This window comes from Punica granatum, chromosome 6 (genome assembly GCF_007655135.1).
Source record: "Punica granatum isolate Tunisia-2019 chromosome 6, ASM765513v2, whole genome shotgun sequence".
Taxonomy (NCBI): domain Eukaryota; kingdom Viridiplantae; phylum Streptophyta; class Magnoliopsida; order Myrtales; family Lythraceae; genus Punica; species Punica granatum.
The window spans coordinates 22083369-22107149 of record NC_045132.1 but is presented as its reverse complement, the minus strand read 5'-3'; the positions used below and the strand labels follow the sequence as shown (position 1 = coordinate 22107149).

Here is a 23781-nt window from a genome sequence, read left to right as displayed (position 1 = left end):
TGGAATTCCATTCATCTTCTTTGAATATACCACAAAGAAACGCGGAGAAAGAACTGATTCTTCGCCTCTACATATCCACTGAACTGGGATTTTCAGCTTTTGAAAGAAGAAGATTCTTCGGGCCTCCATCGGAGAACGAGGAGTGAAATTTTCTGATTTTAACCCAGCACAAGATTACCATAGAGCTGCTATCAGAACGGGAGTCGATCGAGGTCTCCCGCCAACCAATCACTGATAGGTTCAGGCTCATTCTTCACCATGAACCGATTGTTACATGGATCCACGGAATGAACGTATGAACAAGTGGCACGAATCTAGCGCAGCCAATCCTACGAACCTCGGAAGGCGGGTCGACTCGCTGGACAAAGATGATCTAAACTAAATGAATATAGCCTGGATTGGCAAATGACTAGCCGTTCCAATGTGCTATACGATGAGGTAAATGATTATAAATTAATCTTCTTTTTTGAAAGATAAAAGGGCAAAAATGAAGAAGATACGAAACAATAATTTTAAGTGGAAAATTCCCACTTGTCAATTCCGTAGAAGACTCGTGGCCAAAAAAGAAAAAAATTAAGTCCTTAGAAGACTCGGCCCCTCACACCCGTGCCCCAATGTCATGGTCAATGCTTTGACCCGATTAAAGATCATTGCGGAATTGATTTTACTGTCGAGGGATGGGGTTGTCCAGGCATCAGATACCGATCCAAGACTCCTCCTGACTCTGCGTCTTTGCTCCCACAACAGTGCCAATCTTTACATGGATTGCGCATATGCTCTACTTTCCGATTTTCACTTGGGCCCGTATAGATTGAGAACGAATACAACTCGATCGATTTCTGCAATTGTATCTGTACTTTATTTGATGTGCTTCTGCCTTTTTATTCTCCGTTACAGTTATCTAGGTGGATGTATTGTATTTCCGAGCTCTGTAATGTATTCTCCTTAACATTTTCTCATGTATATGTTTTTGTCATCAAAGGATATTCATCGACTTGATTGACTTGGGAGAGAAAAAAAGAAAGAAGCTTCTCGTTATTTCTTTAATTAATCAACCCCCTCCAAAATTTGGTTCAATTTCAAATGTTCCCTTCTTAGTCAAACTAATCCAAACGTCATCTTCCTTCATTATTGAATTAAAGGAAAAAAAATTAGAAAAAATCCATTACTTCCTAGTGGATCAATCTGACCCGTCCTGAAGTAATCGAAGTCTGATGCGTTTTCTGATACCAGAGTGCATACCGAAAGATTAAAGAAACTGTTCTTTTTCATGACTTTTGGTTCAATGCAGTGGTGCTCATTGTCGATAAGGATTAAAGACATTACAAGTCAATTCATTCCAATGAGACTTATGCTCCGTTTGGATTCAAAGTGAGATTTTAAAATCTGACTTTAACTTAATTTTACCCACAACAAAACAAAATAACTCATACAAAATCAAAGAATGAGCATCATTTATATCACTCTTTTTCAAAATCAAAATCACATAACTCATACAAAGTCAAAGAGTGGGTCCCATACATAACCATTTATACCACTTTTTTTTCAAAATTTGATTTTAAAATGTTATTTACAAATTAAACATAGCATTAACATCCTTGGGTGTATTGTCTTTTCTATCCATTACCAAATCTATCGGCGTAATAAATTCCATTTCCATTCAAGTTCATTTTTGCAATGTAAGATGGTTTGGAAGTAATAGAAGGACATATCAAGAGAGGGTATAGCGCAGTAGCGCACCTTCCGCATGGTAATCAATAGGTTTCAGGTTCGATACTTAGTGGGACTATCAATGCCCCTTTATCAGATATTTAGGATTTATATTTCAATGTACTAGGTTCATGAGTCTCATTTGTAATTGAAAAAAAAAAGAGTAATAGAAGCACATGCGCATATAAAGGGAAGGAATTAGAGGGAAGTCAAATTGAACACCACATTGAATTTATTTGCTAAAAATAGTACTAACACTACGTAAAGATAATGCATTCCGCACGAGATATGTCAAAAGTAACTTAATATATTTTTATTACCGAAAAGAAATTGTTATACTTCTCGTATGATGCTTTACATAGGAATTCACATAATAACAATGATCATAAATCACCATCATCATTATTATTTAGTTGTCATTGTTATTACTCAAATCAATACAATGGTATGACACAAGGTAGAAAAACCACTTTAGTTGATATTGTTTTTAAGTAATAATAACTCCAAATTGGATGAATAAAGACAAAATTGAATTAGATTGAAAATAGCAGTAATAACAATATAATCCACTCTATTATTCCAATGAAAGGTAGATTCTAGTATGAAATTATGAAAAACATTCGTTGGTACATTTTGTTAGGAAAAATTCACAGGCTTACTTCAGATTCGGGCCCATTCGCAAACCAAAAACTTAAGCTAATGAGTTGTTAGATCATTATCTCTTATAAATCTATGAATTTCCACTTAACTTTTCCATGTGAGACTACCTCCAATACCTACCCTCACCATTCTCCATACAGGAGAGAAATCGGCCCAACAATTCCCCCCTTCTTGACTATATGGAGGACTTCAAGCCGGGCTTCCACTTTCGGACTCGGATACCAATTGTTAGGCCCTTCACTAGCCACGAGTTCCACACTAGGGCCTTAGTGTGGTGTGGGTTTCCACGCACAGCGTGTGCACTCCCCCAGAATCGTTATCTTGGGTTCTGATACTACTTGTTAGGAAAAATTTACAGACTTACTTTAGACTCGGGCCCATCCGCAAATCAAAAACTTAAGGTAATGGGTTGCTAGACCATTATTTCTTATAAACCTATGGATTTTCTCTCAACTTTTACATGTGAGACTACCTTCAACACCTACCCTCACCATTCTCCATACAAGAGAGAAACTGGCCCAGCACATTCTGGGTTGAGTGTGTCATTTATTCATTATTCTCTGCCAAACAAGACACATTTTGAGGGGAAAAGAAAGCAAACAAGAATTTTCAGTTTATAAAATTAAATATTTTAATTTATCCAAAAAAATAAATATTGTATAAAAACATAATGAAGATGGAAGAAAGGGGGGATTTCAATGGGAAAAAAAATAATTCGTAGGTTGAAAAATAAGTGTGCTGACATATTTTTCTTTTAAATGAGGAGGATATATCGTATTGACTCACGTCTTTATAAGTTCAAGTTTGATATTCAGTGTGACATCTTTCTTAAATCTCAAATTCAAATTTTATAAATGATGAAAATTTACGATCACAAAAATTTTACAGATTCACTTTTAGTAAACCGACGGGTTTAAATCTGAATTAATCGGAATTTCGCAATTGGAGATAAGTTATTGTCCATACAGACAAAAAAGAAAGAAATAAGAGAACAGTCAAAGCAAATAAAAGATAGCTGCGGTCTACTCCTCCTCGTCCTCTTCTTCTTCTCTGACCCGTCATTGGTGGCTGCCCATTCTCCACAGCGACAGCCCCCTTCTCCCATTCCCGATCTGCCCTAAACCCCTGGTTCATCTGGGTTCCACCTCCACCGCCATGAGCAAGAAGAACGGGGCCGACCCCTCAACCTACATTGCCGTCCTCCTTCTGCTAGTCTCTTTCTTCCTCCTCCCTTGCCTGGCCGTGGAGGACGACGTCCTCTGCCTCGAGGGCATCAAGAGGTCGCTCTCCGACCCCGATGGCCGCCTTTCCGGCTGGGATTTCACCAACACCTCCGTCTCCTTCATCTGCAACCTCGACGGCGTCACCTGCTGGAACCTCAAGGAGAGCCGCCTCCTCAGCATCCGCCTCTCCTCCTTCGGCCTCTCCGGCCGCTTTCCGGAGTCGCTTAAGTACTGCCACAGCCTTCAGTCCCTCTACCTCTCTGAAAACTCTATCTCTGGCCCGCTCCCGCCGCAAATCTGCTCCTGGCTCCCCTACTTGGTCACCCTAGATCTCTCCAACAACTCCCTCTCCGGCCCAATCCCGCCGCAGATAGCCGACTGCAAGTTCCTCAACGACCTAGTCTTGAACGACAACCGCCTCTCCGGCTCCATCCCCTACGAGGTGGCCCGATTGGACCGCCTCAGGCAGCTCTCTGTGGCGGGCAACGGCCTCTCGGGCCCGATACCGGCCGATTTGTCGAAATTCAGTAAGGAAGCCTTCGCGGGCAACAGCGGGCTCTGCGGGAAGCCGCTCAAGTCCTGCGGCGGGTTGAGCAATAAGAGCCTTGCCGTGATTATTGCCGCCGGGGTTGTCGGGGCTGCTGTATCTGTGATTCTAGGGTTCCTCGTTTGGTGGGTATACTTCAATCGGCGGAAGAGAGGGTACGGAGCTGCGGGTGGTCGGGAAGACAGCAACTGGGTTGAGTTCCTTAGGGCTTATAAGCTTGTCCAGGTTTCCCTGTTCCAGAAGCCACTTGTGAAGATCAAGCTTGCCGATTTGTTGGCCGCTACAAATAGTTTCGATCCCCGAAACATCGTGAGCTCGAATCAGACCGGCGTGTCGTATCGGGCTGTTCTGCCCGATGGTTCGGTACTTGCTGTTAAGCGACTATGTGGGTGTAACCTCAGTGAGAAGCAGTTTCGGTTGGAGATGAACCGATTAGGGCAGCTGCGACACCCGAACTTGGTGCCGCTGTTAGGATACTGCATGGTCGAGGAGGAGAAGCTCTTAGTATACAAGCATATGCACAATGGGTCTCTGCACTCCAATTTACACGAGAAAGAATCCAACCCATATGGGATTAGTCCGTACTGCTCCTTGGACTGGCCGACAAGGCTCCGACTTGGGCTCGGAGCTGCCCGTGGCCTCGCCTGGCTCCACCATGGGCTCGAGCCCCCGTGTCTGCACCAGAACGTGAGCTCAAATGTGGTCCTTCTGGATGACGACCTCGAAGCCCGTTTGACGGATTTTGGGCTTGCAAGGCTCGTGGGCATGAATGATGGTCCCAGCTCGATCAGGGATGCAGACGTGGGGCAGCTCGGGTACAGGGGCATGGAAGACTTGGGCGCAATTGCGGCCTCCCTGAAGGAGGATGTGTACAGCTTTGGGGTCGTGCTACTGGAGCTGGTGACAGGGCAGCAGCCACCTGAGGTATATACGGTGGACGGTGTATATAAGGGAAACTTGGTGGACTGGGCGAGTCAGCTGAGCGGCTCAGGACGAGGGAAGGATGCGATCGATAGGTCTCTTCGAGGCAGAGGATATGATGAGGAGATCACGGAGGTCATGAGAGTCGCCTGTTCATGTGTCGTCTCGAGGCTGAGGGATAGGCCTTCAATGTACCGAGTTTATGAATCGCTGAAGAGCATCGGGGCTAAGCATGGGTTCTCAGAAATGGATGACGAGTTCCCGATGATCTTTGGGAGACAAGATTCCGACTGAAGCGAAGTAAGTGATCTGTCTTTTAAACATCTTTTGTACTTCAATCTATTAAGTGTATCTGAAACAAAAAAGCCGACGAATTTCCGCATGAAAGGAGGGCAGCGGCCCTAGTAATCGTAATGTATCTATCTATGTCAAATTCTGTACCATATGAAGAAACCATTTTGATCTATGTAGCACTCAATTTTTTACAGAGATGTTCTTATCTCTATCGCGTTTCAACCGTCTCCCTGTCTATGTTTTGCCTGTGGAGGAGAAAGTTTACTTGGACCGAGTAATAAACGGAGTCGGAGTCCCTGATCGATCTAGATGTCGACCGACCCCATCTCTTCTCAGGGCCAAGAAATGGCTGGTAATTGTCCATCCCGTCGTCCTTGTCCTTAGGACTTGATCACATGCAACTAGAGCCCCATTGATGGGGGAAGCAGACAACTTCAAGAAATTAGATCCTGTGCTGCGGGCAATCCTTTGCTTAAATGTTATATTGCCACGGATAGTGTATCAACAATCCTGGTACCAGTTGCGATTCTCATCTACAATGAAAATTCAGGTCATTATATATATATATATATGTTGCCTGGAGCATCCAAAGACTAATATTGGTTGATTCCGCGGCAAAAAGTCCCCAGTACCCTTGTGGACGCCACCATTTGGTTATGTCTCGATTACGAGATATTTCATCGGCACCAAACCAACAACTCGCGACATTTATAGCAGAGACGAAAACAATAATCAACGATATCAACAATAACCCACAGTACTCTGCAAATGGCCATGAAAGAATCCGTACAGAACTTGAAGACAGTTGTTGACATACCACATTGTTGCTGCTACAGAAAAAAAAAACATCTTTCTGTTGGTTCTTTCAATTATCTTTCCTTCTAATTCGAATCCCGCATCTATCCTCGGTCCAATATAATGTCATACAACGACACAATCATTTAATTAATTTTATTTCCTCCTCAGCAGAAAATAGAACATGGCATTATGGAAACGCAGTTTAGTAATTTAACTACAAGATCGTGGTATTTTTTCTTAAAATATTTAAGATTTTAGTTCGAGTATATAGTACTGAGTAAAAATACTCCGCACTTGAAATAAAGTAATTAATAAACATTCAAAAAAAAAAAAAACTACAAAATTAAAATAACATAGCAAACAACTGTACCGTGTCAAAGGAGCCTATCTAGATTAATCTTATTTTGCTCATGGTCAAAGGCGAAGACCAAGGAAGCACGGAAATTGATTTTCGTGAAAAATGCCACTTCTCAATTCCCCTGAGGACTCTACCTCCTCGAGTCTCCCATGTCCCATCGGTGCTATCAGCTTCATTGACGTAATTGAATAATTTTTTATTGTAACTAATTTAAATAATTTTACGTATTATGTTAAATAAAATTTAATTAAAATCGAATGGATTGTGTTAAAAATATTGTTTACATCTATTTTATGCACTTCCCAATAAATGCGGGTCTCGATCTGTAGTGGACCGAATGGAGCCCACAAATTGGACTAACCCAATGGAAATATACGGTCCAAGAAACTCAAGCATATGGACGGCTGTGGAGTTGATATGGCAGTATGGGTTGGATATTTTGGCATATACGATAATTGATGCATGAACATGGACGAGCCGGTGGCTTTCCATAATGACTTGGATCTTCCCCCATTTAGATTGCTCCTGATTGGGGTAGAAATGGACAAGTCTTGGAAAATTTAGTTTGCCTTTGGTTTTCGAGTTGAATAAGTGATATAATTCAACTTGATTTTGTACTATAATTGTAAATATTAATAAATATACTAATGTGTGAATATATATATATATATATAGATGAGAAATTTATTATTAACAAATTGATTATAAAAATTAAATGAAAATTTTATTATTAAAAAATAATTATAAAAAATAGTTGAAAAAAATATAAGTGAAAAATTATTATTAAATGTTAAAAATATATATAGCAGTAATGATTGTCTGGTTGAATTTGAGAAATAATAGAATTGAGTTGAATAAAATTATTATTTGAAAAAAAAAACCTTAAGGATTGGTCGGTCATCAAATCCCGAATCCATTTATTTTTTTGGTATCCAATAGGATTGAAATATGTAATATCATAAAAATGGCAGAAATTGAATCACTTTTTCTGAGATTCTAGACAAAAGTCCATTAGTCTAAGTGGCATTTATCAATTCCTTTACATTTGTATCTGTTACAAATTCAAATTCGAGTATAAAATTATCTTTTTTCCTCCGTCAAATGCATTTTATACATTACAAACATGGAGTCGGTTAAAATTTCGTGGAATTTGGAGCATTCCAAAAACTTGGAGATCCAACTACGAGAAGACAAGTAGTCTGATACAAGATTTTTCTGTTTTTTTTTCTTTATTATTATTATTATTAATTTTTTTTATTTTTTTTTGTGATTTGGACTTATCATTCTAGAGTTGATTTGATTCTCTTTATTTTAGGCTATTCGGGTGTGTTTAGTATAAGGGAATTTAAGTGAATGCTTTTAAATTTTCAGGATCCACCATATTACCATGTTTGGTTGAACCAAATAACTAGTAATCTAAATACCCATGGAATTCATGTTACCACTCATTTAGTAATGTACATTACCACTAACGAAGGTGTCTAAATGAATCCCCACTCAGCTAGTAATCTCAAAAAATTATTTTTCAAAATTGCCCTCATCATCTTCTCTCATCTCCTCCTTCTCCCCCGTGACTGAAACCTTTGCAAAGCATGAATGATTAGCTCTACCAGCCATTTTTGAAGCATCTAAGCTTCAACAGAACTCCAGGCTTCGATTTGAAGTTCAGATGTTTCGATCATGAAGCTCCGACGACATAACAATGAATCGAAGCTCTACCCGTGTGCTTCTAATCATGCTTCAGTTCAGAGCCTTACTCTTCGGATCGAAGATTTCAAGCTTCATTCTGAAGCCTTAAAGCCTATATGCTTTGATTGGAGCTATGTGGAATTCAATCCATAGCAGCTTCCTGGGCGTCAACAGTGGCACCATGTTCATGCCGCCGTCAAGGGTTCCAATTTTACTCCTTTTAAAAATTATCTTTTATTATAATATAGAAGGGTATTATGGACACTTAATTTGCAATTTTTGGACGTCCAGCATGTACCAAACAAGGAAAACAAGATTGCCGGTAATGTGATGGCCATACACCAAACACTGGCATTCCACATTACCGGTAATTTAATAGGCGGTGATCTATATTGATAGTAATATGAATTACTAGTCATCTTGTCTAGGAATGCACCAAACGCAACCTTAGGACCTCTAAATAAATGGAAAATATTTTCAATAGTCATAGGATTAACTAATTGCTTATTTTGTGAGATACTTTCCAATTTCGATGTCTTGGGCATCACTATAGGACTTTAGCCTATATAAGCTAAGTTCGACTATTTTATATCCCCTCTGCGTATCAATCAAACACACACTACTTTTCTATCTTTACCTTTTTTTTTTCACCTTTTATATTATCGTACTTTTACTTACCATGCACTAAATTGCTTTGTGGAGCAAACCCATTTAGCCTTATGGAGTTATTTGGTTGCCAACCCGTCGGCCTCTACTCACGGATCAAGTTTTTGGGACCGCGGTTCAGCTTTTTCAGATAACCCAACCCACAGAGCTTACGCACAGAATACGGCCGAGAGCTCGCCATCCTTCGAATAAGCTTTCGGGCCGTTCCATTCGTCAAGTTGATAAGTAGTACGCGCTCGCTCAGGAAGGATCTAAGCGGCCAAATCCTGGGGCCGTTGTAATCGTCTGATCAACATCATCATCCGTTCGACTCGCTCTACCTCTATGAACCCCTGGGGCGGTGGCATGTTTCAGCACAGTGAGATCGGCTGACGATTTTGCCACAACTCCTTGAGATTGCGCCTTGGCACGCCTGCACCTAACAAGTAAGCTATTTGCCATGCTTGTGTGTCAGTGAGGAAGTTCGCAAAAAAAGGCAAAAAAGATATCAAAAAATAACCCCGAAAAAAAATCATTCATCAAGCAAAAACGACATTTTTATTTCAACATTAACTGGATGATACTACAATAAGAGCGTAATTACCTTAAAATTATTAATTGTGTATAAGCTTCTTTTCAAAGTAAGTCCTGTAACAAATCGATTTGAAACTTTTTATAACTTACGTACATCAATGAATCCCGATTTCATTAGAAATAATAAATTAGTAATGATTTAATTTTGAATAATAAAATAATATACTTAATCAAACACTGGTAGTACACCTCTTTATGAAGAAAAATTATATCAAAATTGATAATTGTATTACTTCTTTCGGTCTCAATTCATTTAATGTATGGTAAATCAATGTATCACCTCAAAATCTATCAAGCTATAAATTAAAAGATAAAGAGTAAACTAGCAATTTGGTCCATCAGATAGTCAAATTGCATCAATCAGATCCCTTGGATGAAATCTACATCAAGTTAGTCCCTAGTTACATCAAATTGGTCCTTTATAACATTAAATTAGTCCCTTACAACATCAAATTAGTCTGCAAGCATCAATGTGGTCCTTTCGCACTATCAATTCGATCATTCATAACACCAATTGGATCCTCTATTTTTTTCCGAGGCGTTGTTAGAGTTATGAAGGACCAAATTGATGTTATAAGGGACTAATTTAATGTTACGAGGACCAATTTGATGTTGCGAGGAACGAATTTGATGTTATAAGGGATTAATTTGATGTTATTAGGGACTAGCATGATGCAGATTTCATCCAAGGGGCCTGATTGATACAATTTGACTATCTCAGGGACAAAATTGCTAGTTTACTCAAAGATAAATGATAAAGAAAAATGTTCATGCAAATATAGTAGTTCTAACAAATAATGAACGCACCATACAAATTAACATCCGATTAAAAACTTGAGGGCCATAAATTGAGAAAAAATTATATAATATAGTATAATTTTTTTTTAAAAAAGCAAGTTTGGGATCGGAGGAGGCGGTGGGATCTCTACACTGGCAACCTCGATCTGGGATTGGGTGGTCGACGAAGGTGCCCCCTAACCCCCCGATTTGTGGGATTCCAACAAAAGCCATCGTCGGCCACCCACCCTCGATGGAGGTTGTCGACTTAGTCTGAGCCGATCGACGATTTTGATTCAGGGATCACTGAGATCCCTCAAATGGGGGGCGTCAGGGGTGGCCCCGCCGACCACCCAACCCTCGATTGAGATCATCGGTTGGCTCATACCACGTCGGCGACCCCGGTCAGGGGGTGGATGACCGAAGGGGGTCCCCCCACCTAGATTCTAATAAGTATCATTCTTATTAGTTATTAGCAATTTTCAATTGAAAAAAGAAAACACATTTCAAATTCAACTATATTTTTTATTCTGTTTATACAATTGAGGGATCCCAGCCGTTGGGAGCTCTCAATTCAGGGGATTAGGGGCGCCCCATTCGGCCACCCACCCCCCGATCGGGGTCCCCAGTGTGGTTTGAGCCGGTTGGCGACCGCGATCAGGGTGTAGATGGTTGGCAGGGCCGCGATCAGGTTGCAGATGTTGGAGACGCAGGTGTATATATGGGGAACTTGGTGGATTGGGTTAGTCAGCTTAGTGGCTCAGGACGGGGGAAGGATGTGATTGATAGGTCTCTTCGAGGGCGAGGATACGATGAGGAGATCATCGAGGTTATGAGAGTCGCCTGTGTGTCGTCTCTAGGCTGAGGGATAGGCCTTCAATGTACCGAGTTTACAAATCGTCGAAGAGCATTGGAGCTAAGTACAGGTTTTCACAAATGGACGACGAATTCCCGGTGATCTTTGGGAGACTAGATTGACTGAACTGGAGTAAATGACCTATTAAACATCTTTTGTACTTTGACCCGGAAGGTTCATGTGAAACGAAAAGACGATGAGTTTCCACAAAGAAATGGCAACGGCCCCAGCAATCCTAATGTATCCATGTCAAATTCTGTATCAAATCGAGAAACCATTGGGATCTATGTAGCATTCAACTTCTACAGAGAAGTCCTTATCTCTATCGTGTGCGAACCGTCTCTCTTTCTATATTTATCCGTCGAGAAGATATATAGTTTACTTGGACTGAGTAATACGGAGTTCCTCATTGATCTATATGTCGACCGACCCCATCTCTTCTTAGGACCAAGATATGGCCCGTAAATGTCCATCCTTTCATGTCCTTAGGACCATGATCACATGTTCCATTAATGGGAAAGAACACAGCTTCAAGAAAGAGATCGTGCGGTGTGGGCAATCCTTGCTTAAATGTTCTCGGATTTGCCTCAAAGTTCCATTGCCATGGATAGCGTTCAGAGTCCACAATCCAGGTACCAGCCACAATTCTCATCTATTTCAGGTCATTATCGATCGGTATGCTGCCTAGAACATCCAAAGACCAGTATTGGCTGATTCCAGACAGCAAAAGTCCCCGATACCCTTGTGGACCACCATTTGGTTCTATCTCGATCACGAGATATTTCACCGGCACCATAACCAACTTCAAACAAATACAGCGGTCCACGAAAACAACAATCAAGGATATCCATAACCCACAGTACTCTGCAAATGGCCATACAAGAATCTGCACTCAGCTTGGAGACAGTTAATGACATTACTCGGGATAGAAGATTCAAGACCGAGGAAACCGAGCAGAAGCTCGTGCCTAGAGAAGTGACGTGTTCATCGCTCTCAATTGACTAGAAATGAAAAGGATAAAATGGAAAATACTCTTGCAATGGCGTAGAATACAGGCAAGAAAGAAAGAAAGATATACCACATTATTGCTGCTACCATACTTTTGAAAGAATATACAGGTCACCGGACCAACAGGCACATGTGCCCTCTCTGTCACTCTCTCCTATCGAGTTTCTCGAGCACATGAACAAAAGCAGCAGCAGAAGCAGAAGCAGCACAAGCTTTAAACAAAAGAATGATGTCGCTGAACTGATCACCCTCGGATTCGAAATAGGAAAACTCACCAAAACAAATCTACACCAATACGGCAGCAAACAGGAATTACAAACAGCCGGGAGATGTACCGAAATCACAAAAAATAATCAGGAGTCTTGCGTGTGGAATCGGGCTCAATTTGGCGTGGGGCTGGATCAAATTGGAGGAAGTTCTGCTCCATGTTCTCCCCAATCTCCAGTATTGCCGCCATATTCCCACATCGGTAACAGTAATTTGGAGCGCTAAATACAGTCACAACATTTTTTTCCTACAAGAGATTGATGTGCATAATTAAAAACAATCTTCGACTTGTAGAAGCAGTAGGACATTTAGAGGGAACAAATGAGATTTTGTCATACCTGACACCAATTATATCCTTCCATGACGAGCTGATGGGCTCTTGAAATGAGAGAGAGACCATTGGTGTGATTGAACGCGGATGCAATATCCTGACCAAATGTATAACCTGCACCGCGTGGAGATATGCCCCACCCACAACGATCGTCTGGGTCAGACCACAGCAGATCACACATTGGTCCTTCATGTGGAACCTGCACGAGGCAGACAGAAAAATCAAGCCAAGGACAATAACAAAAAACTGCACTATTGACATATGAAAGGAGATTAATGGTCCTTTAATACATCGGAACTTGAAAGAGAGTGTCCATGAAGATACAGATAGTATGTTATTCAGCATTCAAATGAAAAAGGAAAAAAAAACTTTTTTCCATCCCATTCTCATGTCATTTGCTTGTAATAAATGAGCTGTTAGTGTTAAGATAATAGAAGATAGGCACATGATCTGCCACCAGGAAGCAAACCAAAGGTAAAAATTCTTCTAGCTCACTTTGAATACATTCCAGCGCTAACTTCAACTTGACCCAACAGATGAATAACCAAAATATCAATAGATCTTGACGAGCATTACAACAATGCATAAGGATCACTAGCAAATCCATTTCATAACACACACATCTTAGTAAATTAAAGATGGTTACATACCTCCTGGATGCGATCTAATGCCCGGATATTGTCTAATGTATCCAAAGACGGCGATAAACCTCCATGCAAACAAAAGATCTAGAGAACAGAGCATATAACACTCAGTAGACTACAGTAAATAACTGAAATAAGTAAAATCCAGAGTCTATTTCCATGAATATCCAACACAAACCTGACTCTCGATGAGGGCAGTGAGAGGAAGATAATCGAATAAGTCGGTGAAATGCTTCCAGACATTAGCATTCCCATATTTTCTCAAACATTCATCATAAAATCCATACCTGCATTTATCCAAATAAAAAGAAAAATCACATCTGAAATTGGTTAAAAGGGAAATTTAAACACAAAGCTAATATTGAAACAAAGTTTCTATTTCATCTATATGTTATTATCCTTAAAAAGCACAGAATTGACTGCGGATTGGATATATACAGAAACCACTACCATCCTCCAACAACTCTGTGTTTAACAAGTTGAAAAAATTCCAAAGTTCATCCATAGTTCCAATCTTTAATAGTTTAAGCTTATCATCTATGGACCCTAGCAATAGAACATAGTCAACACTACTTGTGCAATTACTACCATGTGAAGCCTAGGAGAGGATCTTACACTTGAGTAATTTGCCGGGTTTCATGATTTCCTCTGAGAATTGTAATTCTATCTCTATAACGAACTTTCAAAGCCACTAGAAGTGAGACAGTCTCCACTGAGTAGTAACCACGATCTGCAATTTAAGTGACATTAATTTCCAGAGTCATGCAAAATGCCCATGAGCATTCTAAAGCTGTCAACTAATTCACGAATCATGACATGTAAATATTTAGCTTTTAGAGGGAAGCAATTGTTCAATTAACCAGGTGCAAAGAGAATTCCAATAGAAACACCAATGTCGATTCATATTCAAGCAGCAACATATATATACATAATAATTACGCTCTAAAGGACTAGAGTTCCAATTCCAGCAAAACCTTCACTCTGAAGCAACTGCTATTTAAGCAATCTGCCCTTTCTTGATAATGTAAACTGGGTAGTACTACAAGAAACCGTCTCAATAAATGTCTTGGTATTGTCAACCTGAAGTTGTAGCCCTTCTCTCATTATAATCAGCCATGTACGAAATATTTAGCTATAAGATAGAAATTTATAGGCTGAAATGCATCAAATGAATTGAAGGATAAATGTCAGACACATGAAAGGACAGTCAAAGAAAGGACCATCCTGACATATCATAGACAAGGAAATTTAATAGGGGGAGATGGCAAATGTCAAAGATCAGTGATATATAATAACTTCTGTCTAACATTTTGTACTTCAACATTAAAGATCAGAACGCATTTTTTTTTGTTTGGGGGGGTGGGGCGCGGGAAGACATGGTTTCCACTAGTAAATCTTACTTAGGAACTTTTCTTTTGAACGTTAAAAGTTTCCGTGAAGGAGCACCAAGATGTGCAAACAAGAAACATGCACAAAGGATTCCAAGATGTACAAAAGGAGCTTGCTTTAAGATACATGACCATCGTACATTACATATATAAAAGAACAACCCATGAATACCTCGAAACTTTGGAACATTCATACTGCTCCATTAGCCTATTGTGATGCGCTACTTAAAACACCGCAAATGAGAACAAACTGCTAGATGTTGGATTGACATAATTACTTAATACATCAAAACTCCTAAATGCAAACGTTTTCATCTACTTGGCACCGGGCGTGAGAAGAAAAACAAGCAGGTGAGGATCCAAACATCATAATCAGGACTGACTATTAGTGTCATCACGGGGAACAAAGTCGGGATATTCGGCTTTGTCAGACATAGATCAAGGAAGAGATTTACGAACCGCAAGGGACAGTGAAACAAGAATGATAGTGCAGAACCATCATCCCACGATACTGAGAGATAATCCCAACATTCAATAGAATCACAGCGCAGCTACCAAACCATGCTCGAGCTAAAACGTCGCCGGAAACAGCCAAGGGAACGCACCTACGTAATCTCCCATGAATAGGTAATTGGTGTCGGGCGCTTTGCCACCTATCCTAAAGAGCTCGACCAGATCGTAGAACTGCCCGTGGATGTCGCCGCAGACGGTGACGGGGCATTTGACAGGCTGCACGTTCCACTCCTCGACCAGAACCGCCCTCGCCTGATCGCACAGCGTCTTCACCTCCGCCTCCGCGAGCGGCTTGCACTCCATCAGCTGCTCGATCTGCCGGTCCAGATCCGCGTGGGACGGCATGGCTTATAAGTAGCGCCGGCGGAGCAGGTCGAATCGGCACGTTCCCGGCTAACAGTAACAGACGATTGCGAACGATCCGTGGAACAGCGGCCGGGTCAGGGTTCCAAGCCGGCTCGTCTGGGTCTCTGGGTCATCACTCGATTCAACTGTCGTCTCTTCCCCGCTCGCGGCTTCGGAATCGCAGAAGCTCGGGAGGATCGATTTGCATGGACGAAGGGGAGAGAGAGAGAGAGAGAGGGAAATGGGAATTAAATGAAATGCAAATGACAGGGGAATTTTTCAATTTCGCGTTGAATTGCTTTCCATTTTTGGTTGCAGCGGACAAATGCCCTTTTTTCCGTTCCTGTCTGTCTCTCTCCGGTGGCTCCGCCGGGTCAAAGTACAAAAATCTGGCACGGACACGTGGCGTGCTGAGCCGCGAGTTGGAACTCGGACGGAAGACATTGTCTCCCGCGCCCACCTGCCGCCCCGCCTCCTTGGGCTGGGCCCACTAGCCGACCGTTGCTTCCCAAGGCCCGGGTGCATCTGTGACTGTACATCCATCTCGATGGTGCACGCTACGACATCGACTGCCTTGCTTGATCGCATTTTCACTTTCCGACATCGTAGGGTTAAAGAATTTTCAAAGTCCATTCATCATCTTATCATAGATTGATACGCAATTCGGGTCCGCTGGTTGAAGAGTAAACCGGTGGTTGATTTGCACACATCATCTTAAACGCTCTTTTACACTCATATCTGTATGAGCAATAGCAAATTTTCAATTTGGAATTTCTAATTGATAAGAGATAGTCAAGCTCAAACCCGGGGTTTGGAATTATAAGATGCTATTAGAGAGGTCGATTTCACATATTAAACAGGCAAAAATCAACAATTTCATATGTTTTAATTATATATAATTTTCTTTAGAAGGTTGAAATTTCACATTTCACTGTCAACTGTTTCTGAAAAAAAAAAAAAGCCATTCTCATAGTTGGATCATTCCATATCAACATGCAGGCAGTTTAAATTCACACATGGTGATGGGTCTCATGTTTATTAAACGATTCTAATGTACTTAAAAGAGATAGTCCGGTCTACGGGACGGATAATTCTTCTTGACTGGAGTAAGAGATGGATCATGCATTCGTACTTGTATATCTTGGTCAAATGGAATAAAGATTATGGAATAAAAATATGGGCGACGACGTGACATGCATGCTTATACATTAACATCGTCGAAATTGATTTGTTTTTCCACTAGCGGGAAAAGATCAAAGTCAACACAGTTGGCCCAATGCGTACAAAACACTGTGCCTGAACGAATCTTTCATGTTTCAACTGTCAAATCTTCGCCAGTTTTTGACTTAGCCGTTCTATTTTCAGAAATTTTCATGCCGAATGGCCTATTCTTAGTAAGGAGTTAGGCACCAACAAATATCCATGGTCATGGGGCTGTCGTATGTTTCTGTTTGGTCCAGTCGGTCAAATGAGGAAGCCGTGGGCTTTGGGCTGGTGAGAGGCTGAAAGGCGATTGGGCTTTTGTTTGATCTGTTTCGGGGCGAGTTATGAAAGAAGTAGCTTCTCGATTTTGCAATCTCGATAGGGTTGATTGGAAAATTATATGTAACACGTGCACCCATTTGATATCACTAAATGTTATCTCCAAATGTTGTAAGTGTATATTGATAGAGTCCAACTCCTTGTCATTCCTCAGATCGACGATCAAAAGATGTTAGTATTAACATTCATGGATTCAGCGACATTGTATATCTTCTTGAGTTTGGTTTTGTCCTGAAGTTGTCATAATTGCTTTTCTTTCCACAATAATGAGATAAAGGGGGTGGGTATCAGTTGCATTCAAAAGATCTATCAATAGGAGAGAAAAAGAATCACGAGAATGTGTGTTAATGGTAAATTGAGCTCTCAGTGAACATATTTCACATGTAGCGTAACAGTATGTAATCCACTGAAATCACCTCATAGACAAGGTTAAGAAGATGTCTGAAGGGAATTAGTTTTAGTCAATAGAAAGAGTATACAGATGATCTCACTTATCTTTTACGATAAAAGATGGAGACTTCATGCGTCTTCATACAAAATGGAAAACCAAACAAAATCATAGGCTCCAGTGGGCCAAGGTAATGCAAGGCTACTTGGGCTAAATTATATGGCTAGCTAGCTGCTGGAATTGAACTCGATTCTTTTGGACTTGACCCGAGTTCCCTAGTTCAGTGATGAGATGAACATGAGTTTCCATACTCAAATCTCGGACGCGAGGCTAAGAGAACCTAATCAAGCTCCTTCGGCACCATCAGTTTTGGAGTAATCTTACTTCAATTTAAGAAACAGACCCCTTTTCAAGGAAATACAAAATCCAGTAAGTACTTGGCTCGACTTAAGCTTAGACTTTACATTTGATTAGATTATTGAAATGGGAACTGACCGAGTCGAGATCCAGTTTTAAGCCTGAGTTTTGGGAGTCCGGTCCAGCTCGAGCATCATAAGCTATAATGGTTCCATGTTTCTTTTCCCTATCTGCGTGCCACATATATCATCCATTTTTCAAAATGGCTCTCGATGGGCTTTTGTTTGTCTTGTACATATGCTATGAACAAAACTTACATAACACCTCAATTGAATCAGTCTCATCTTCCTTTCCCTTTGATTAATTTTTCTTTTGGCAATGGCTTCCATTTATGAATCTCGCTTGCTTTGGACCGACGCTAGCTTTCGACGGCCGAACCGAACAAGAAAATGGAATTAAAGAAGCTGAAAAACAAAAGCCCGAGATCAAGAGAAAAGATTCGAGGGAAGCCATGTGTATGAGTTGTTTTGCAGCCTTTCTTTGGCATACTTTTCTTTTTTCCCCTCTCCTTTTGGATGTTTGAACGCATATTGGACCAAAGAACCATAAAAAAGAATCCAGTGAAAATGACTAACCCAAGATGCATTTGCCTTTTTTTCTCCGATGCAAGCACCCCCCAATCAACTTTAGTTTCAATCCTGTGTATTCCCTTTAACCTTTGGGAGGGAACCCATGCCACTCTCTTAGGACAAAAATGTAACTAGAATTAATGAAAGTGAGTCTTTATCTCGATTTTTATTGACCAAGTGTATGCAACTGCATTAAAACACTTCGTTGCTTCCGAAGGTTTTATCAAATTTGTGTCTCAGTTCTTCTAGCTACCTTCACATAACTTACCTGGATTTGTCTACTTTGATACCGTAGGATCGATTTTGTTCTTCAAAAGAGACTACTTGAGAGGTTCGAGTAGTTTAAGGTATAACCTCATGGGCTCTAACACTTCATTTTTTTTTTGGTGAAAAATTATCATATTAATAATTGAGTATATATATATTAACAAAATGCCTATAGTATAAACATGTTCGAACGAACGAGAATTACTCTCAGCAAAAAAGATTAAGGATATGTCGTGATCTCACTATATAAAAAAAAATTATACACATAAACATAAACACAATCCTTTCCATTGAGAATTTACATTTGGCTGTTTCATGCATGAAGAACTGCTGGACATTCTCCATGCACGCTTTCATCCATAATTAGCGAATAATATTGTTCTATTTTTCCAATAATATATATTTTTCTTTTTTCTTATTATATGTTCCTTTTACAAGCATAAATCCCCAACACGAATTCAACAAACACATGAAAGCCATGAATAAAATAAACACTTAATGAAAAAGGTAGGGACTCCTCCATATTCGATCTGTTCCTGCTGGGATTCTGTGGGATAATGGCTACATATTTAAAAATATATCACAAGCTTCTTCCCCACAATTGTATATATTCTTTCACTCCCCAAGTGCCATCCACAAGAATATATTGATCTTTTTCTAAAAAGCAGATAGCTGCAAACACCGAATCTTTTCGAGGGAACCCCCCATATGTTGGTTTTTAGAGAAATACACATACAACTACGTGGGAAGACACATCTCGATTGCGCGACGTCTTCTCTGTTTATCCAGCGCTTTAATTTTACGAACTCATCATTCTGACTTCCCCCAACTAAGCTCGCCCCGGTGGCTGTTTGGAGTTCCCCGCTCTCCTGAAATGGATTAACAAAAGAAGACTCTATGTTAAAAGTCGAAATTCCAGTTAACTAGTTTGAGATAGATATGATAGATACCGTTTGACCACATAAAAAGCAGGGCAAGGCCAATGTAACAGTGCTTTTCAAATTGAGTATACAGGACAGTTTTTAATTGCTATTTAATTATTTAAGGATGTTTATATAATCGTTTTTTCATGAATTATTGTTATGCTTATGTATGTTGCTGACTAGCTATTTGACGACTTTTTCTCTGATAAAATGTAGGAAAAAATTCAGTCACGTGTATATATAGCTAAGCATGTAAAATTGCAAGCAGTCCACATATATTTGGATTCGAGAAAAATTTGTGACTTGCAGTATGATCAAATGTCAAAATCTCCCATGAGCTTATCAGTCGCGAAAAGGGTCCCAAGAAAAACTACGTGTATTTCTCAAAGAATAGGTGCTGCACATTAACTATATATGACTTACCTGTTATGGATAGGATCGGGTCCATTTGGAACTCTGCGTTTGCTCATGTAGTTGACATCTGACTCTGGACGGGGCACGACCTTTGCACTCACCTTCCCTTCCGAGAACTGGACATTCTTCAGCACCACAGGATTCACCGAACTCTTTTCCCTTCCTCCATCAGCTGCATCCACCGCCACTGCGCCTAACAGCAGAAGCCAGATAACCCCGGCCACCATACCTGCCCCAAACAGGGCATTAGCACTCAACGGACGGCAATTACGTCGACCCATAACTCTCGAACGACTATCTAATTTTCTCACAGATGCCTGCAGTCTAGGAGGTAGAGGAATGGCAAAAGAACAGAACAGGGGACAGGCAACAGCCGCAGGAAGACATGATTGCCTAATGATTGTGATAAGGTTTAAAAAAAAAAAAAGACAGTAAAGCAAAGTAAAGAGGAGATCTGAGGGGAGAAGCTACGTACAGAAAGAAGGGGGGGCCTAAGGCAAGGCAAAGTATATATGGCTCTGGTTTTTTTTTTTTTTTCCTTTTCCTTTTCCTTTTGGAAAAAGCTTTTTTGGTTGGTTTACGGTTAGCTATGGGTTTCGAGGTCTCTTTATAGGTCGAAGCGATTCTCTGTCACGTAAACTTTCTCGAAGAGAGACGCAGAGAGAGAACGTGACATGTTATATAAGATCACCTTTAATTGCTTTATACGGATGATGCTAAGTGTTTATACGACACTCCTTTTGGAGCTTATTGATTAGGATTATGTTTTGAGTATTTTCATGCATGTCGACCACTTTTCCTTACGTATGATGTCCAAGAGTGCTAATACTTTATATATCACTGCAATCATAGAGTATTCATAGGCAGGTGATAGATATAGGAATATATTAATAGGGACTTCGAATATCTAGTGATTTCATAAGAAAAATGTAATCAGAGGACTATAAGTATGCTCGGTTGTTGCATATACTTAATGGCTTGTAACTTCTGATTATACAAGCACAAGGATGCGTACATAGATCCTTGCACGCGACTTCGGCAATCAATATTTCAGTATAATCACATGTATTGCGAAAGATTTAAAATTTAAATCTTTTGCGAAAACCATCCATGCACATGCATGTATATGCCATATACATGACTTAATCAAATGGCCTGCAACTATCGGGAGAAAAAAGGTCAGCATGGTTTTATCTCGTAATTAAATATATATTTTTTTATTAGCTATTTAAGATTTTTCTTTTATTATACTAGGCTATGGGTCTCCTTTGTAATTGAAAAAATATATTCATTTTATTTACGATGCATAACTTTTTGTTGGTTAAAAATAAATGAATTATGCACAAAAAAAAACTGGATTTCACACTTTAAATATGATTTAAATGCAGCCAAATTATCAATAAAAGTGAGAATATTAGAGATCAAGAGTCTATATACATATAGATCAGAGAGAGAGAGAGAGAGAGAGAGAGAGAGGAAGAGGAGAAAGAAAGCCAATACATAAATTTGACAGTAATCTTCTTACCAAAAAAAAAATTTGACAGTAATCTATACGTTTTTTTTTGTTGTTGAAAATTTAACATGGAGCACAAAAATTTATTATTCATCATAAATAAGGAGTGGAGGCTTCATATGAATAATTACATGTAGATAACATATTATAAGCAATATATTTGATGACTTATATATATGTATGTACATCTATATGTGTAATAGGAAATAATATGTGTATTTTGGTTTACACGTAAAATAATTAATGTACACAGTATTTTTTTTTTTGGATAGTTAAAGATGATATTATTTATATAATAATGGCTAAGGTACATATAGATCCGGATCACCCTCAAGGATACAAAGATCAACAAAATCGGACTTAATGTCGTATTGGCTTAAATTGTGGGCTCGAGAGTTATCATTACGTGGAATCATATAAGGTCTGTGTATAGCATCTACCAACAAAAGGGCATCACTTCGGATCCATATACCATCCCAACCTCGATCAAGAGTTAATTGGAGGGCAATTAACACGGCCTCAGCTTCAGCTTCAAGTGGAGTTAATGCGTGGACCGGAGCGAACCAAGAGAGGGTTGGAGTCTGGTTTTGTTTGCGCATAAAACATGCGATGCTGGCTTTGTCTCGGAGCCATGTTGCATCAAAGAAGAGTTCAAACCAATCCCGACTAGAGTTGCTTGCAGCTTCATCTCGATTTGAAGATGAATATATGTTCTCAGTGAATGGGTGGGAGATAGACTGATCACAACATACTACCCCAAAATTGTGCTCCTTGAAGGCTCTCTTGATCCTTTGAATTGCCTCCCATAGATCATTTTTTTTATCTGCCATCAAAATTTCATTTCTCAAGTTCCATAAATGATATAATATAAGAGCACCATGGAGAGAAAATGACAGTTTATCAGGCAAAGAACGGGATAGAAGTGCAAGGGATCAATTAAAAAGTTAATGATATCCGTTAATAAAGAGTTAGGAATGAAGGTCGAAGATATATCCCACGGTGATTCTCTCCACGCAACACGATAAAAAATGCAGTTACCGAAAAGATGAGCATAATAATTGGAATTGGTTCAACAAAGTGGACAAAGGTAACCACTCTGCGAGAACTAGGAGAGACGTTCACTTAAACATCTCCACAAGTTGATTTTCAAACGGTCATGAATCTTTAGACCCCTGTTTCCATTTGCACACAATATTAATTTGCACGCATCACGCGTACATACATGAATTTTTATTTATGAAGACATTTTTCCTCTTTACATATATTTGATCATCAATTGCTTATTTTTGTAAGTCTTTACAATTTACATACTAATAAGGTTGTAATATTGACTGATCCTGTATATTCGAAGAAATTAATGAATAAATGACTGATGCATCAGAAAAAGAAAAATGACACAAACACAACAGTATTAAAAGTCATTATGTGCTTTTCAATATATAAATAGGCAAGCAGAAAATGTAATTTTTAATTATTAAAGAAAGCAACATGCTTTATCCCTTAATGGGCCGACCCAACTCGACTGGATTAGTCGACGTTCAATTAAATTTTCGAATATCAAGATATCAAGGTTCACATAAAAAAAAGCAATCCATAAAAATATCAATTAAAGTAGACATCTTCTATATGAAATATATATTGAAAAAAGATTCTCATTCATCAAATTAGAAGATTCCTTACATGCAAACCTTAATATGTGTGCAAATAGATTATACTATTTCGGCCGAACTGCTAAAGCTTTGGCCCACAACATTTATGCCCCGGTCACTTCAGCCAATCTTTATACAGTTTGGAATTGCAAAACTAAACGTCTCTCACTCTAAAGCACACACTATTTATGGGACATGATCTTGCGGGAATATATGGACATGAATAAGAGCTACAATCAACGGATTATTAGTCTCAACATATCGATAGGGCTTTTTTTTTTTTTTTTTTGGTCTCATGAAAGGAAAGAGAGATTACCGATGCCACATATCATTGCACTCAATCAAAAAATTCGTCTTTTTCAAAAATTGAAAAATCACGTACAGTTACGGCGGATCTCCAATGAGTGGGTAGAGCGGCTCGTCGAGCTCAAGCTACATGCCTTGTACGAGTGCGAGCTAAAAGCCCTTTACTACTCGATCAATAAAATTGCAATTAATGCATTAATTGGTTAAGACTCCGTCACTCTATCA

At 39.7% G+C, this 23781-nt stretch overlaps 3 protein-coding genes across 3 annotated transcripts; 1 reads left to right on the top strand and 2 right to left on the bottom strand.

Moving 5' to 3' along the window:
• Nucleotides 1-3367: 3367 nt before the first annotated feature.
• LOC116211417 (probable inactive receptor kinase At1g27190) lies at nucleotides 3368-5922 on the top strand. Its single transcript, XM_031545788.1, has 2 exons — nucleotides 3368-5361; nucleotides 5550-5922. Exon 1 carries the CDS (start codon nucleotides 3526-3528, stop codon nucleotides 5353-5355), a length of 1830 nt encoding a protein of 609 aa, XP_031401648.1. The 5' UTR covers nucleotides 3368-3525; the 3' UTR covers nucleotides 5356-5361; nucleotides 5550-5922.
• Nucleotides 5923-12101: 6179 nt separating this feature from the next.
• On the bottom strand, nucleotides 12102-15844 carry LOC116211673 (serine/threonine-protein phosphatase PP2A-2 catalytic subunit-like). The gene is made up of 6 exons (XM_031546144.1): nucleotides 15316-15844; nucleotides 13938-14052; nucleotides 13501-13609; nucleotides 13329-13406; nucleotides 12686-12877; nucleotides 12102-12594 (listed from the first exon to the last, which is right to left on the bottom strand). Exons 1-6 carry the CDS (start codon nucleotides 15566-15568, stop codon nucleotides 12421-12423), a joined length of 921 nt encoding a protein of 306 aa, XP_031402004.1. The 5' UTR covers nucleotides 15569-15844; the 3' UTR covers nucleotides 12102-12420.
• A 3291-nt stretch (nucleotides 15845-19135) lies between these two features.
• LOC116210260 (CLAVATA3/ESR (CLE)-related protein 25-like) lies at nucleotides 19136-20582 on the bottom strand. The gene is made up of 2 exons (XM_031544108.1): nucleotides 20098-20582; nucleotides 19136-19620 (listed from the first exon to the last, which is right to left on the bottom strand). Exons 1-2 carry the CDS (start codon nucleotides 20367-20369, stop codon nucleotides 19581-19583), a joined length of 312 nt encoding a protein of 103 aa, XP_031399968.1. The 5' UTR covers nucleotides 20370-20582; the 3' UTR covers nucleotides 19136-19580.
• Between the last annotated feature and the right edge of the window lie 3199 nt (nucleotides 20583-23781).

Coding starts and splice junctions, on each gene's coding strand:
- LOC116210260 (XM_031544108.1), bottom strand. CDS start 20,369: ATGGGTCGACGTAATTGCCGTCCGTTGAGTGCTAATGCCCTGTTTGGG. Junction 19,621..20,097: donor CCCGATCCTATCCATAACAG/GTAAGTCATATA, acceptor AATCCATTTCAG/GAGAGCGGGGAACTCCAAAC.
- LOC116211417 (XM_031545788.1), top strand. CDS start 3,526: ATGAGCAAGAAGAACGGGGCCGACCCCTCAACCTACATTGCCGTCCTC.
- LOC116211673 (XM_031546144.1), bottom strand. CDS start 15,568: ATGCCGTCCCACGCGGATCTGGACCGGCAGATCGAGCAGCTGATGGAG. Junction 14,053..15,315: donor ATTCATGGGAGATTACGTAG/GTGCGTTCCCTT, acceptor CTTAAATTGCAG/ATCGTGGTTACTACTCAGTG. Junction 13,407..13,500: donor CTGCCCTCATCGAGAGTCAG/GTTTGTGTTGGA, acceptor TCTGTTCTCTAG/ATCTTTTGTTTGCATGGAGG.